Genomic DNA, 16,568 nt, shown 5'->3' with positions numbered 1-16,568 from the left:
CTTCATTTTCATTTCATATTTTGCCTGACCCCTCTAGGCTGCATATAGTTTCTCAATCGAATAACGATAATAAATTGATTATATCAATGTGAATGGGTGGAGCAAAAAAAAAAAAATCCAACAAAACAAAACAAATGACCACCACCACTACCACTAGCATCGGAATCAATTTTCATTTTCAATTGTCCAACAGTAACATATGTATACAAACAAACACACACAAAACGATTAATAATAATGAATTCATTTTTTGTCCGAAAAATTAAATAACAAAAAAAAAATTTTTGAATCTCAAAAAAAGGAAGAACAAAATAATTCATCAATCTACAGTGTACATTGATCATAAAAGAAAACAGAACAGAACAAAACAAAACAAAACGACGATGCATCATTCATCATTTATCGTCATTGTAAATTTATAACTTTTTTCACAAAAAAAATAAAGTCAACATAATTTTCTTGTTGTTTGGTTATACAAATTTGTATTTTCTATTTCCTCATCAATGTGACATTCATCGAGTATCATAATAATCATCAGTGAAAAAAAAACGACGAAACTTTAAATTCAAAAACAGAAGAAAAAAAAATTTGAAAAACTTTTTCGTTTTCTTTCATTCATTCATGCAAAACATAGTGTGCAGTGGGAAAAAAAAGGAAGAATAAATTCATTTTAAATTCTGAAAAAATTCTTAGAATTCTATTTCTTCATTCAAAATGCAATTCAATGTTTCAAAGTTATTGTGTGTGTGTGTAATGAAAAATTTAGAAAATCAAAAAAAAAAAAAAATGATAAAACTTTTTTCGTTCATCATCATCGTTTTCGATCCATGTGCTTATTTTCTTCTTCGTCTTATCATCATCATTAATCATAAAGTTCAAATGACGTGAAAAAAAAGAATTTTCTTTTGAAAGCTGTTCATAAATATAGTCGCCCGCAACAATAACGATATGTATGAATGACATTATTATTGAAATATAAAATGAAAATCAAAGCAAAAAAAACTCTATATGCCACTGGACTGTAAAGGGGTCCATCATGAACATCAGTCAGCCAGACAAAAATCAAACCCGATTCAAATGATGATGATTCCCGGATGTTATTTTCATCTTTTCGTTCCTTGTAAGAATTCAAAAAAAAAACGAATAAACACCACCAACAACAAAACTAAGAAAAAAAATAGACAATCCGCTTTTTGCTGCTGTTTTTTTCACATAAAAAAGTTTTCCCAAGAAAAAAACTGAAAAAGAGAAAAATACTAAGCAGTGATGTGAAAGATTTGGGAATTTTTTTTATTTTGAAAAAAAATCAAAATTCATATGAATCAAATATAGAGTATGAGAGAATAATTTCTAAATAATTTCAAGAAAAGAAATGCAAATAATTTTCAATTATAATAATGGATTCTATTCTATTTTTTTCGCAACCAGAAAAATCTTTTAATGTTTCAATTGTTTTGTTGTGACAGAATTCTATTGTTTTCGATTTTCTGTTGTTGATTGATACGATGCACAAATAAATTGAAATTCTTGCGAAATAAACACCAACAAAAAACTAAGAATCAGAAATGATTTCAACAAAATTGGATCGTTTTCATCATCAGTTAGAATGTTTGTTTGATTCGTTTCGTTTGATTTTTTTTTTTTTTGATTGTCAAACAAATAAAAATGATGATGATTCACAAACAGAAAGATTTTTTCTCCCAATCAAAGTGTATGTGTTTGAAAATTCTGGTGGATTAAACATAATTATTTGCAAAACTTTTCAAAATTGTACAGCAGCAGCAACAGCAACAACAACAACGACAATAGAAAAAGAAATTTCTTAAAGATCAACAATCACATGAATGGGACAAGTTTTGGGCAAAGAAAAAAAAAACTTTAAGATAATCGTAATTATTCTCGAATTTTCTACACATATTCTAGAGGTGCCAATTATTTTTTTTTATATTGGAAATAATTCCAAATTAGGTAGTTTCGAAATTCTTCAAAGATTATCAAGATTTGAATATATCGTCATGTGAATATATGATGATGATGAATACACAAACGGTAACAACAAGAAAAAAATGGCCTGGAAAAAAATAACAATGAAAAACCGAAACAAAAATACAACATAATCATCGAAAAGGTCGTTGGGAAATGGGGTTTGTGTGTGTGTGTGTGTGTGTGTGATAATCCTACTATTAGCAATCATAATTATTGGAATTTCTTTTTCTCTTATTTTTTTCTTATATCGATCAGCACGTTCGTTATTTGGTTTGGACTAACTAACAAACGATAACGAAGTTTTCTTTTTTTTTTCAAGGAATTAATTTTCGTAAGCAGATAGCAAAATTGGAATAGAAAAAAAAATTGAATCACACAAACATACACACAGACACACCCACATCCGAATAATAATTGGAGACACACCTATATTCCATTCATATTTTTCATTTGTGGATGTTAATTATGAGCAACTTTTTTTGCTGAAGAACAGATTATTTGAAAGAGAAAAACAAATTGAATGAATCAAAAGAGATAGATTCAACAAAAACAAAAGTCGAAAAAAACTGAACTGAACTGATCAATAATTCGATTGTAAAATAGTGAACATGATTTTTTTTGTTCACTGGTCTTATCAGGACAAACGGAAAAAAGTTTTACGATACAAACACCAAAATTGAATCGAATCAAATTTCAAATTTTGTAGTAGTTTTTTTTCATTTTTAAAAAGTGAAACAAAAAAAAAATGTCTCCAAACAATCATGTTCATCGGTTATATTCACGAATTCTTTCGCATTCATTCATATATCGATACCCGATATATCGGAATCGCGATTCGAATCGAAATGATCCGGAACAAAATCATTTAAAACACAATGTATCCCCACAAACATAGTCAAGTATTATGTTATCTTGGTTTTTCAACAACCATGGGAGAAGGAGAAAATAAAACAAAAACAAAATTGTCGTTATCATCCATCCACACACACACAAGCAATTCAATAAGAAAAAAAAGACATCGTTTTCTCAGCTGAATATTGAAAAAAAAATTCAAAGTTTATTCAACTTTTTTTTAAAAAAAGGCTGATAATCATCATCATCATCATCGCCAGGATGATATTGGTGGTGCCACTTTATTTTACATTTTTTTTTATTATTGAAAATGAGGCTAATCATCATAAATATTATGACTGATTACAATACACGCCCATCATCATCATCATCATCATCATGATCATCAATATATTCCATGAATATTGATGAGAAACTCAATCTAAAAATAGACATTTAAAATTCATCTTATCATCTTCTTGGAATAGCTGTCAATTTCAATGATGTTAACGATGAAACTTATCTTGGAAAAAAAAGAAAACCATATATTCAATGGTGAAAACAAAACAAAAACATAGAGAGTGAAGAAAAAATTCTTGTTTTTCAATGATGAATAAATAAAAAATAAAAAAATAAAAGTTTTTACAAACAAACAACCAAAACAATAACAACAACAGTGCGAAAAAAAGTTGTTAAATTTTTTCTTCTTATCATATCCAGGCAAGAAAAAAAAACTGGTAATGATGAGTGAAGAAAGAAAATTTTTCCGGAAATGATTAATTTCATTCCATAGTGGATGAAAATTTTCATGTTTTTTTTTGCATTTCTTCATTTCTCTCTTTAATCATTATCATCATATCAAACATATGATGACAAAAAGAAATGGTGCTGGAGGGAGTGGCGACAAAATATAATAACCATAATGATGAATGATGATGATGATGATATTGTTGTTGTTGTTGTTGGTTGGTTGATTGAAAAGTTTTTTTTGGCTCTTAGAAAAAAAAATCATTCAATGATTAGGCTTGCTTCATGTGGGCATTACTATTATCCATCCATCATCATTGTTATTGATCAAACAACACGAATACACATACACACACAGAGAGAGAGATTGTTATATCCGTTCAAAACAAATTGGCCAAAAATCAAATAAAAATAATAACGAGGTTGATATATTTACTTTGGATCAATTCTTTTTGGTTATTATTCATTGTGAATAATGAATATTTTTGGCAAATGTAAATGATAAGATTTTTTTTCTGGATAGAATTTCTAAGAATTTTTTTCTCTTGAAATTTGAAAATCGTTGGTTATTGAAACACAGACATTTTTTTCTTTAAAACTCAAAACCTAAACATATGATGCAAGGCAAAAGAAGAGCAGACAAAAAAAAAACAAAATAACAAACCTCTATTACTTTCAAAATGATGACTAAATTATTTTCGTTTTTTTTCATTTATTTTCCCAGATCAATGGACCATTGAATCCGGATCCTATCCGATCCAAAATATTGCTATCATCATCATCGATATTGACATAATCAAAATGTCCCCATGTTCGGTCGAAACCACCATCAATAAAGACAAAAAACAAACAAACATCATAATCAAATGTATAGGAATTATTTTTTTTGCTGACTTTTCATAATAGCAAAAAAGACAAAAGAAACAAAAAAAAACCATTTCTAATTTGTTCAATTTGTTTGTTTGCTAGTTTGTATTGTTTTTTTTTTTCGTTCGTTTGTTCTGAATTCATTCAGTCACACACACGATTGACATTATTTTGGATCGGTAGAATTTTATAAACGGAACCTTTGTGTGTGTGAATTCATATTTTGTTCCATCAGTAAATCATGTGCATTACTTTGTGTTTTTTTGTTGTTTCATCAAATCAAAACTTTTTTATCATTTCATCATCATCATCAACCAGGTATATAGCAATGTTACAAATTGTCATAAATGAAAAAAATATTTGCCCAGTAGAAAAATGAAAAAAAAACAATTCATAAACAAAGCAAAAAAAAAATTTTTTTGTTTTGTTTCAAATCCCAATGGAAAATAATAACAGAGATGAAAAAAAATTTTTTTTTTCTTTCGTGAGTTGAAAGTTTGAATAGCATCGTCTTCAAATCATCATCAATAGATTTGAATTCTTGTGATCCAAAGATTTGATTCGATCACAAAGTCACAAACAAAAACAATCGCAATTGCGTGAATCCTATGCAGAGAAAAATATCTTTATTTTTTCATCTATGATTCTAGTCACACACACACAAAAGCAAAGAATGAAATTGATACAATCTCTATTTTTATTCCATTTCATTCACATTCTTTCCTTTTACACACACAAAAACAATGAAAAGATGATCCAGGAAGCGAAATTCCAGGATGGACCACACACATACACACACTCACACAAAGATGAAAAGAAATGAACCGAAAATAAATTTATAAAATGAAATTCTGGTTGGTTGGTATATATTGTTGTCACACAAATGAAATAAACATTAAAAGACAAAGAAAAAATTTGTAAACCGATCATGATTAGTATGTGAAAAAAATGGTGTTGATAATGAGATGATGATGATGATGATGAAAACGGAAAAAACAAAACGAAAAAAAAACAGAAAACTTATTCATTACAAATGATAATAAGGACCTAATTGATTCATATGAATTTTCGCATAACAAACACACACACCAACAATCAAATGACAATTCTAAGGGCCGGCATATAAAATTAGGCCATTTTCTCTTTCTGTTAACAATGGTTAAATATTACAAACAAACATAAAAAATGTATCCAAGAATTTGAAAAAAATGAACGTGATCCAATCCACCGATGATGATGATATGTATAAATAAACAAATGTAAAGAGTATTGTGATCAGAATTTACAAAGATTCTTGTGGTTGATGATGATGATGATGATGGACAAAATATAAAGAGAATAAAAGCCATTAAAATTATTGGACATTTCATTGAACACACGTTCTCTTTCACTAATCAATAGTTCATTGTTCATGTTCTGTTTTGTTGCCGCTACTTTTTATCATTATGGATCATAGTGGACGGAGAAATTGTTTGGAATTTTGTTTTAAAACAAACGAATCGTTTATTGATATGATCATCAATTTTTTTAATGATGATCATCATCATTTGCTATAATAATCGATTTGTTTAAATTCTTATTCTCTCTTTCTACATTGCATTTGAATCGAATTCAATTTAGAAAGAAAAAAAAACTCTATTCTATTGGTTCAATTCATCATCAACATTCAATTGATACGAGTGTTTTACTTTAATTTTTTCACATTTTTTGTTATCGCTTGAATAGATTGATATGGTGTTCATAATTGTTGTTTTTGGCTGTCTGAATTTGTTGTAATCATCATTGTTATGTTATCATTATTACTTGCCATTAATGTCATCGGTAACATAAACATTTCTCTTTCTTTCTCTCTCTCAAAAAAAATGCTACAATTGATTTGTTTTATGAATTGAAGAATTATTGTACAAAACAACAACAACATTTGCTGAGAGAAAAAAAAATCTGTTATCATCAAAATCGACCAATTCGAAATAGAATCGTCAATTTTTTTTGTTTTGTTTTGTTTTAAAGATAAAGTAAAAATAAAATCCGAATCAATCTTTTGGAACAAAAACAAGAAATGGAACAAATGAACCGATAATAAAACAATGAACTGTATTTTCAATAGAACAAACTCTCAGTAGCAAAAAAAGAACATGGAAAAAAAATAAAATAAAAAACACTTTTATTCTCATTGAGTTTTTGAAAAGAATCTTGGAAAAAAAAGAAAAAAAATTGTAAAATGAAATTCTCAACAACCAAACAAACTTGAAGGAATAAATCTTGGTCCATTTTCACAAGAATATTATTATTAAAAAAAATGATTTGAAATGAAAACCAAAGTAAAAATCACGTTTGTTTTCACGTTTGTTCGTGTGAAGATGACGAGAAAAGAAAAGAGGAGAAAGAAAATTCAATTCAATTTTTGATGACCATTGAAATCATTGAAATTTCGTTTAAGTTTTTCTTTGAAAATTTCAAAATAAACCTGGAACCAAATTCTGTTAGGTGTTTTTGTTGCTGCTGCTACTGCTGCTGCTTTGGTTGAAGAATTCTTTTCACGGATTTTTTTGCAAAGAAAGATAAAATTTCGTCATTTATGAATCAAATGTACCGTCATTTTTTCTTCTTCTTTCGAATACATTAATTCGACAATTTTCATAGCAAATATAAGTGAGGAGAATGAAACAAAACCGGAAATAAAAATGTGTGTCCCAGATGAAATTAAATGAGCAAAAGAAAAAAAAAGTTTTTGCTTATTTTTGTTTCAGTAACAAGAATATCTAAATTTACACACACACACACTAGAGACCACAGAATGAAATGATATGTCCTTTGGCAGCAATGTGAAACCAAAAAGTTTCTGCATTGGACATACAACACACACACACACACACACACACCAAATCATATCAACAAACCCGAAAAAAAATCGAAAAGCCTAAACAAGGATTAGTTTGAAAAGCCAAAAAAACCCAAAAATATAAATGCCGCCCATTTATAATATGACTAACAACAGCAGCAGTAAGCGGTAAGCATCATTGATTAATTGGTCTTGTGGTCGTGAGAGAGAGAGAGAGAGAGACAACGAAAAGCGATGGCAAAACATACGAAAAAAGAGAATCATTAGGAATCGACCTAATTACGAATGCTATACTAGCGGCCATCACACACACACACATTGTCAATGAATGTTCAATTTTAATGATCATGGCATGTGACATTAGCCGAATCCAAATATTAGAAAGTTTCAGTGGGCAACAAAAAAAAAAAGAGAGAAACGAAACAAATCCGAATTATCTATCCATCGAAATATTTATGTGGACAAATTTTTTTTGCCAATTTTTTCAAAAAACAAAATTTCTCGTGAATCATTCCGATAAAAAATGTTTGGAATTAATGGATCAGTCATTGCCAAGAAGAAGAATAAAATAAACTATATTAGAACCATCAAGAATCTGTCATGACTAATAAAGGTAATAATAATAATTTGTTCTACTTACCAATTCTTGAAATATACCTGGTTCAATGCCCATATCATCGATAAGATTATTATCCAGATATAATGATTGCAATAGATTTGTATTTTTAAACAATGATTGATGTAGACGACGTAGTTGATTGAATGATAGATCCAGTATGCGTAATTGTTGTAGATGATAAAATGTATTATAATTGATTGAATGTATTGCATTGTGTTGTAGATAAAGCACTTCTAAATTCGTGGTATTCATAAATGTTTCATTCACAAGTTGTAGAATATTATTATTCGAGGCAAATAATTCTCGCAGACCAGTCAGACTTTGTAATCGCAAATCATGTAAATGATTATAAGATAAATCCAATGTCCGAATACTTTCCAAGCCATCCAGATTAACAACACGCAAACGATTAAGACTTAAATCTAATGTTTCCAGAAGAGGTAGCTGTTGAAATATTGAACTATCACTGACCACCGTAAGTAGATTATTGGAACAATACAGAATTTTCAACTTGGGCATTGTCATAAAACTACGTGAATTAAGATGACGAATATGATTAGATTGTAAATCAAGTGTTTCCAATACAGTGAAACGTGTAAAACCATCATCTGGTATTTGATTAATTTGATTATTCTGTAATTTCAATGTAGCCAATTTCCGTAATCTACGTAATGCAAATAATGGAAAATGTTCAAAAAGATTTGCGTTTAATATTAATTCTTCCAATGTATTCTCTAGGCCACCGAATGCAAATTCTTGTAGATTTTTTATTCGATTATTCTGTAAATTCAGCGCACGCAATGGAATGCCATAGAATGCATATGAATCAAGATTAGAAATATGATTGGATTGCAGATCAAGTGATTTTAGCCGTGTTAATTTCGATAATGTTGATTTGGGTATCATAGATATTTGTGAATCAACAAAACTTAATGAATTTAGTGATTCTTCAAGACCGTTATAGGTTTGTATCGTGCCGATACGTGTAAGATTCGTTGACGATATATGAAGCTCATTGATTAATGTAAATGAATTGAATAAATGATCAGGTAATGAAGGCGTGGATGATGATGTATTTAATCGATAAATACTTAATGAATGAACAGCTGATTTTGATTGTTGTGAATGTGATGATCGTAAATGATTAAGTGTGTGATTTATTTGCCTGATATTGGCACCTGTACATTCAATAAATATACCCATTATAATTGAACCATAACAATGACATGGATTTAATGTCATGTTGTGGTTGTGGTCATCACCATTACCACCACTATCGATATATAATGGACATATGGGTGTTGTAGAATTATTATCATCACCATATGATTGCACAAGTGGTAATGTTCGCGCCAACATTATCGATTGTAATGGCGGTGATGATGATGATGATTGTGCAATTAAAAATTGATCATTTGCCATAATCGATATTGATGTTGATGTTGTTGATAGGCAAAATATGTATGATAAATAAATAATAAATCGATAATTGAATAATCGATGATTACGGGCACAAACGGTGTTAATATTTTGAAAACGATGACAATATTTAGTAGACATTATCATCTTCATAAACATCATGACAATAAGAAATATATCAACAAATTGGAGATTCTTGTTTGCATTCGATTTTTTCTCATCACCATCATGATCATTTAATAATGATGATTGACGACGATATGAATAACATAATAATGAAAATGATGATGATGATTTCACACTCATTTTCATTAACATTATTTTGGCCAATAACAAAAACAATGGTGATGATGATAATGATTCATTGAAATAATATTGTTGCTAATAATTAACTAAACTGGCCAATAATATGATAATTAAAAAATAAATAAATAATGACCATTTAGATAAGGCAATATAATGTCGTCGTCGTTGCCGTAGATTTTAATGGTGTTAATGGTGATTTTGATAATGATAATGAAGAAGATTCCGATGATAATAATAATAATAATGAATTGATGATGACAGAGATTTTTTTGTTTATTAAAACAACAATAGCAATGGCAGTAACAAAACGATAAATTCATTGTTTAATCATTGTGTTCTGTAGTTGTTTTGTCTTTCCACATTTATGCAAAACACAAAGCTTATTCACACGCACGCACACACACAGTTGAAAGCGAGCATGGACTGATCATATCGTTTGTGAGAAAATTAATCGAAAAAAAAATTTTGTTGATAAAACAAAACAAAACCAGAGGTTGATGATGATAGTAGACCACAATATTTTACATTTATTTACAAGATTTTTAGACGGTCGATATGAGCAAACAACTTTAGAATTACAATATATTCTCAGATTACGATGATCGATGTGATTGATTGATTGATTGATCGATTGAAGAGCGATTAAAGAATTGAGAAATTCAAATTGACTTTTTTTCCAGAAACAAACATTCATATATTACATTTCCTATATATAAGAGAAAAGAGAAAAGAGAAAAATCTTGCGTTTCAATGATATAAAAATGGATTTCTTTTCTAGTGGATGATCATTTTTCTCTCTTTACAAACTTATTGTGATTATTTTATCGTCGTCGTCTTCGTTGTTGTTGTTGTTATTAGTCATAAGTCATTCGATGTCAAAAACAATCATCTGGTCATCAAGAATTGAATATTGTGCACATGTTATTCCTGTTCCTGAAGATTCTAGACACAAAAAAAGAAAGAAAATAAAAAGAAAAAGATGAAATTTATATACACAAACACACACACATTATATTGTATTTCATTTCCTATTTTCTGTTATTCCGTTGATTTCTTGGTTGCTGGTTTGGGTTAGAATTAATAAAATAATCGTGTATATGTAAGTGCGAGATGATCATGAACCTCTCTCTACTCTCTTATGATTGTACATTATTTTTAGTAGATCCAAATGGATTCCAAATGGAACTCGATAATGATGATGACGATATATGGCTGCCGATTCCATTAATTCATTCTGCTCGGCTTCGAAAGCTTTTTTTCATTACATAGAGACAAATATTAGTTATTTTTTTCCAGTGAGAAAAAAGGAAAAAATCAAAAAGTTTTTTCACTCAATGTCACATCACACACATACACAAAAAAAAACAAAATCCTTCATCGATAAAAAATGGCAACAAACAAACAAATCCCGAAACTTAATCTATTAATTTCAATGCAGCCATTTTTGCATTTTGTATTCACAATTTACATGCCTGTCTGCCAATTTGTTTGTTTGGGTCATTTGTTTCAATCGATTCGGTTTGTTTTTTTTTTTTTTTTTTTGGTTCCCATGAATCAGGAGCTAAACATCAAGACATTGATCAAAGAATGATTGATAATCGATGATCTTTCAAATGAGAATTTGATCGATTCGACCATCCACATACAATTGATGAAAGTATTTTTTTCGATGAATCATGTTAGCACAAAAAACCTTTACAATTATTTCGTCTTTTCGAACATTAGAATGTTGAACAGAGCAAACAACAATTGATTTGTGTCGAAAAAGAATTTTTTTTCGCTTTAAATCAAATTACCGCCAATTTCGTTATAAATAGCCAAACATTTTGGTCAATTTTTCAATTGTATTTGTATCTGCTACGATCGTTTTTGATTTTTTTTCTTCGTTCGTTCATTCTGCGTATATATTTTTTTTTTGTTTGCCCGCAATTCTTCATCAACAACAATGACCGATAATTCATCATCATCATCATCGTCGATGAAATTACCGACAAAAATAACAATGTCCGTTTCAACAACAACAATGAAAATTGTAAATATCGATGATGATAATAATTATGTTAATAAACGTGGACGTTTTGATTTGTTTGCAACAAAACCGGATATGGTTGACAATGGTATTAATAATGGTTGTGGTAGTAGTGCCACCAGTGGTAGCGGCAGCGGTGGTCAAGCTGGCCGTTCAATGTTAATACAGACAAATCATTTTATGATTACATATGATCCAGATAAAATTATCTATTCATATTATGTGAAAATCAATCCAATCATCAGTAACAATAATGATGATCATCATCATCATTCACAGCAACGATTGAAAAATATGGCTAAAACTATTCAACAACAACAAACAACACCAAATAGAAGTCATAATAATGGTGGTGGTAATGAATTATTATCACGTAAAATCATACAACGATTAATTGAAATGAATAATGGTGATGGAAATATATTCCATAATGTACTCTGTGTTTATGATGGTGCATCATCAATGTTGACAAATTTTCGTTTGCCAATTATTGATGATAAATTGATTAAATTTCGTGTTACATTACCGGCAAATGATTATTATCATAATGAACAAGAATTTGAAGTTTGTATCAAACTAATCAAAACAGTTGCCTATTCAACTATCGAAGATTTTTATCGTAATCCAATGAATGATGGTTATGTTGAAGTGGTCACTGCTGTTAATCTAATTATAAGACATTTATTGCTTAAAAAACGTTTCCTTATTGGCCGATCAAATTTTCATCATCATTCCAGTGTTGATAATCGAATAAATTTATCTTCATTGAAAGAATTATCATTCGGTATATCATCATCGGTGCAGACATGTTCCGCCGGATTGCAATTAATTATGGATCGCTGTTGTACACCGTTTATTAAACCATTTATGATTGATGATTGCATTAGGAATTTTCTACAAGAAATGTCATCCAATACAACTGGCTCGAATAATGTAAATCATCATCACAATCATCATCATCATCATCATCAACAACAACAACAACGTTGGAATGATTTTTACCGTAAACGATTGGAGCCAATATTGAAAGATTATTATTTTGAAGTAACCAATTTACAACGTTCACGACGTTATCGTATTGGCGGTATTACAACCGAATCGGCAAAAAAAGTAATGTTTACACCGAACAATGATAACAATGAACAACAACAACAACGAAAAATGATTAGTGTTGCTGATTATTTTCATCAACAATATGGCCAATTACAAAGACCAGATTTACCTTGCACAAAAGTACGTCGTGGTAAGAATGAATTCATCTATTTTCCGGTGGAAATCTGTCAGATTATCGCTGATCAAAAAGCCAGGAAATTGACGATTAAAGAAAAAGCAGATTTAATACGTAAAGCAGCTAGTATTAATCCAATCGATCGATTGGATGAAGTCCGCAATAGTGTTGAAGAATTGATCAATATTGATAATAATGAGAATTATCTAAAAGAATTTGGTTTCAATATCTCTACACAGCCTATTACGATACGTGCACGTGTATTGGATTCTCCAAAACTTCTTGAAGGTGATGATCGTCCAATTAAATTAACAAATGGTAAATGGCGTTATAGGAAATTTTTCCAACCAATCGCATTGAAACGTTGGATTCTAGTGAAATTAATGCATTTTGATGATTCAACAGTGGAAAAATTTTTGGATACATTCATTCGCAATGGTGAACAATTAGGCATGCAAATCGATATGCCAATACGTATGGATTATGATTTTGATATTGCGACATTGGCAAATTTTCTCCAAAAATTACAACATACATACAGCAGCGGTAGTGGCAGTGAACAACAACTACAGCTTTTATTTTTTATTGGCTGTAATACTGAATGGCAACATAGTGCTATAAAAAAATGTGGTGATGTCGATTTTGGCCTGGTAACACAATGTATTCGGCAAACAAATGTTCAACGTATCAATCAATCAATTGCTGTGAATATTTTGCATAAAATTAATGCAAAATTAGGCGGTATAAATGTAACATTGGATTATGGAAAACTTCTACAAGCAGATGATTATCGCAAAACAATGGCAATCGGTGTGGATGTTGCACATCCATCACCATCGGAAAAGAATCTACCATCCATAGCGGCAATGGTAGCGAATGTGGATGAATCATTTGCTCGATATACATCATCGGTGAAGATACAGAAATTTTTTCGCCAAGAAATCATACAAGAATTGGATAAAATGCTCATTGATCTATTACGTGCATATGAAATGGAAACTAATCAGCTACCGGAAAGAATTATATTGTATCGTGATGGCGTTAGTGAAGGACAATTTCAAGTGGTCTTTAATGAAGAAATTCTCCTGATCAAAGAAACACTGGCACGTTATCGTTCGGGACATAAATTCCGTTTGACATTTGTAATTGTACAGAAACGACATCATTCACGTTTCATACCGGATAATAGTAAAGATGGTGTTGGCCGATTCTATAATATACCACCAGGTACAGTGGTCGATACGGATGTTGTACATCCAAGACGTTTTGATTTCTATCTTTGTTCACATGCCGGTATTCAAGGTACATCACGTCCATCACATTATTGTCTGTTGGTCGATGAAAATGAAATGTCCGCTGACCATATACAAAACTTCACAAATGTTCTTTGTCATTTATATGCACGTTGTTCTCGATCGATATCGATACCAACACCTGTTTTCTATGCACATTTAGCTGCATTTCGTGCCCGTGAACATATACAAGCGGCTACATCGTTGATGATGTTATCGATGACTAATAATCGTAATCAGAATTTTAATAATCAACAACAACAGCAGCAGCAACAACAACAACAACAACAACAAGATGCAGCCAAAATGCTTAATTATTTTTCAACAACAACAACAACAACATCAGCAACAGCACAGTCATTTTTATCATCATCATCATCGATGATGACCACGCCAAACAACAACAACAACAACAAAAACAACAACAACAATGATGATGATGATATATTATCATCATCACCACGAATACATTATACAAAACATCGTGTACCATGTTTAGATAATTTTGATTCATTCGTTGAAATGTCACCAACAATGCGATCGTCAATGTATTTCTGTTAATGAATGATGAACAAGATTTTTTTTTTATTTGAAAATTTTTTAAATGAAAAAACTGAATTTTTTTTGTGAAAATAAAATTGAAATTGAAAAAACTCTAACAACAACAGCAACAACTAATCATTTTCAAAATCAGAAATCTTGAAAATGGAAAAACCTGAAAATATGCTCATTATACAGATTTGTTTTATAAATAGTGAAAAAGAATCACCATATGATGATGATGAAAAAACTGGATGGAATCATGGAAAAGCATTATTATTAAAATATTATTAAATTTTGTCACCAACTTCATCATCATCATCATCATCATCATCATTCAATTCGATTCGTTTTTTTTGAATTTGAAAATGTGTTGCAGACACACACACAGACAGACAACATTATTAATATTTTCTACAAATATAAAAAGAATCCATTTCAATTTCATCTCGTCGATTTCTCTTGATTTTTTGTTGAATTTGATTTTGTTTTTAATTAAATCATCAACATGAAACTGAGTGTGTTGTTCGTTGAAAAGAAATATTATTACCTTTATTGAGAAAAAGATACATCTCTTGTGTGAGATTATTTTATTTTAGAAATAATAAAAATTGCAAATGATGGAAATAATTTCTGGGAAACCAGTAATTCAAAACTTTGCGGGAATTTTTCTATCTACCATTATAAAAACGATTCAAGAATGCATTCGTGTCACAGCAAACCAAAGTGCCGGTAAAAGGCTATATACCCGGAAGATGATGTTGTTAATTTCAATGTATCTCCTTTTCCCGTTGTCTTTTTTCTTCGGGACAATCATTTGTGTGTGTGTTTTTTTTGGTAAGTATGTGTCAATCCGAAATGACCATTCATTTGTTATATCGTCGTCGTCGTTTCAAATGCGTTTGATGATGATCATTATATATCGTAGAATGACCATTTCAAGAAGCATTGAAAATAGAAAAACCCGGGACCCGACATAACAATTGAATTATAGCTAGTATACCAGTGAAATGGGTAAAGTTTTTCTTCAATTTTTTTTTGCTTTGAAAATTGTAGCAATCGAAACATTGTGTCTTCCTCAACAGAGTGAAACCAACCGACCAACAGCCAAAAGAAAAAAAAATTCGTTTCAATCAATTTTAATCCAAATAACAACAACAACAACAACAACGAAATCGAATGAAAATGAAACTTTGACTGATCCCCGGTACAGAGGAAAAAATCGGTTTTTTCTTCTCGGAAAAAATTCTTATTGAACGGCAAATTGATGGTATGGAATACAAAATAAACGAAAAAAAAAATTTCGTCCAAATCGAAATAAAAATTCGTCCATCACTTTATAATTCGTTTGACGGTTTTTGACAACCTCGAAAGAAAAAGATCAAGATCAAAATAAAAAAAAAATTTCTTAAAAACAAAAATCAAGTAATGAATGATTATATCGATTATCAAAACAAAAAAAAATCGATTATTATTATCTTTGAGAATTCTCATTCTCATTATATTCGTTGAGACAATTTATTTTCTGCTCACACACACACACACACACACACACCGAATAAATGTTTAATCTTTTGAAAACAAAAACTTTTTTTTTCATTTTGGTTCAAAAATTTCAATCCATAGATATTGTTGTCTCTCACTGTCAATGTGATTTATTTCAAAAAAGACAAAATTCGATTTTTACCAAAATCAAAGATGATATCGCGATGATGGAATCAAACAGAACACAAACAATCGATTCTATTCTAACACACACACACTTGACGAATGAACGAATGTGGAAATATCCGCCATCGAATCATTATCATCAACATGAATAACTTTCATTACAATTTTTCTCTACTGATTATTTTGATGAT

The 16,568-nt window shown here is 29.8% G+C and overlaps 2 protein-coding genes across 4 annotated transcripts in view; one reads left to right on the top strand and one right to left on the bottom strand.

Annotated features, from left to right (window-relative positions):
* LOC124497584 (uncharacterized) overlaps positions 1–16,568 on the bottom strand; it is a 35,664-nt gene that overhangs the window by 7,919 nt on the left and 11,177 nt on the right. The window contains exons 3-4 of one of the 3 annotated variants that reach the window (XM_075734073.1): positions 10,425–10,559; positions 7,914–10,356 (exon numbers count right to left, since the gene is read on the bottom strand). In XM_075734073.1, coding sequence (XP_075590188.1) covers positions 7,914–9,629 — 1,716 coding nt within the window. In that variant the 5' untranslated portion in view covers positions 9,630–10,356; positions 10,425–10,559. Of the gene's footprint in view, positions 1–7,913; positions 10,560–10,765; positions 10,862–16,568 lie in introns of those variants that run through there. The other 2 variants (XM_075734074.1, XM_075734072.1) reach the window with 2 other exon arrangements.
* On the top strand, positions 11,491–14,828 carry LOC124497585 (protein argonaute-2). The gene has a single exon (XM_047061252.2). It carries the CDS (start codon positions 11,563–11,565, stop codon positions 14,725–14,727), a length of 3,165 nt encoding a protein of 1,054 aa, XP_046917208.2. The 5' UTR covers positions 11,491–11,562; the 3' UTR covers positions 14,728–14,828.

Source organism: Dermatophagoides farinae, chromosome 9, assembly GCF_024713945.1.
Source record: "Dermatophagoides farinae isolate YC_2012a chromosome 9, ASM2471394v1, whole genome shotgun sequence".
In the NCBI taxonomy this organism is placed as follows: Eukaryota; Metazoa; Arthropoda; class Arachnida; order Sarcoptiformes; family Pyroglyphidae; genus Dermatophagoides; species Dermatophagoides farinae.
Note: the sequence above shows the minus strand (reverse complement) of the source record. Positions and strands in the feature narration are given on the sequence as shown.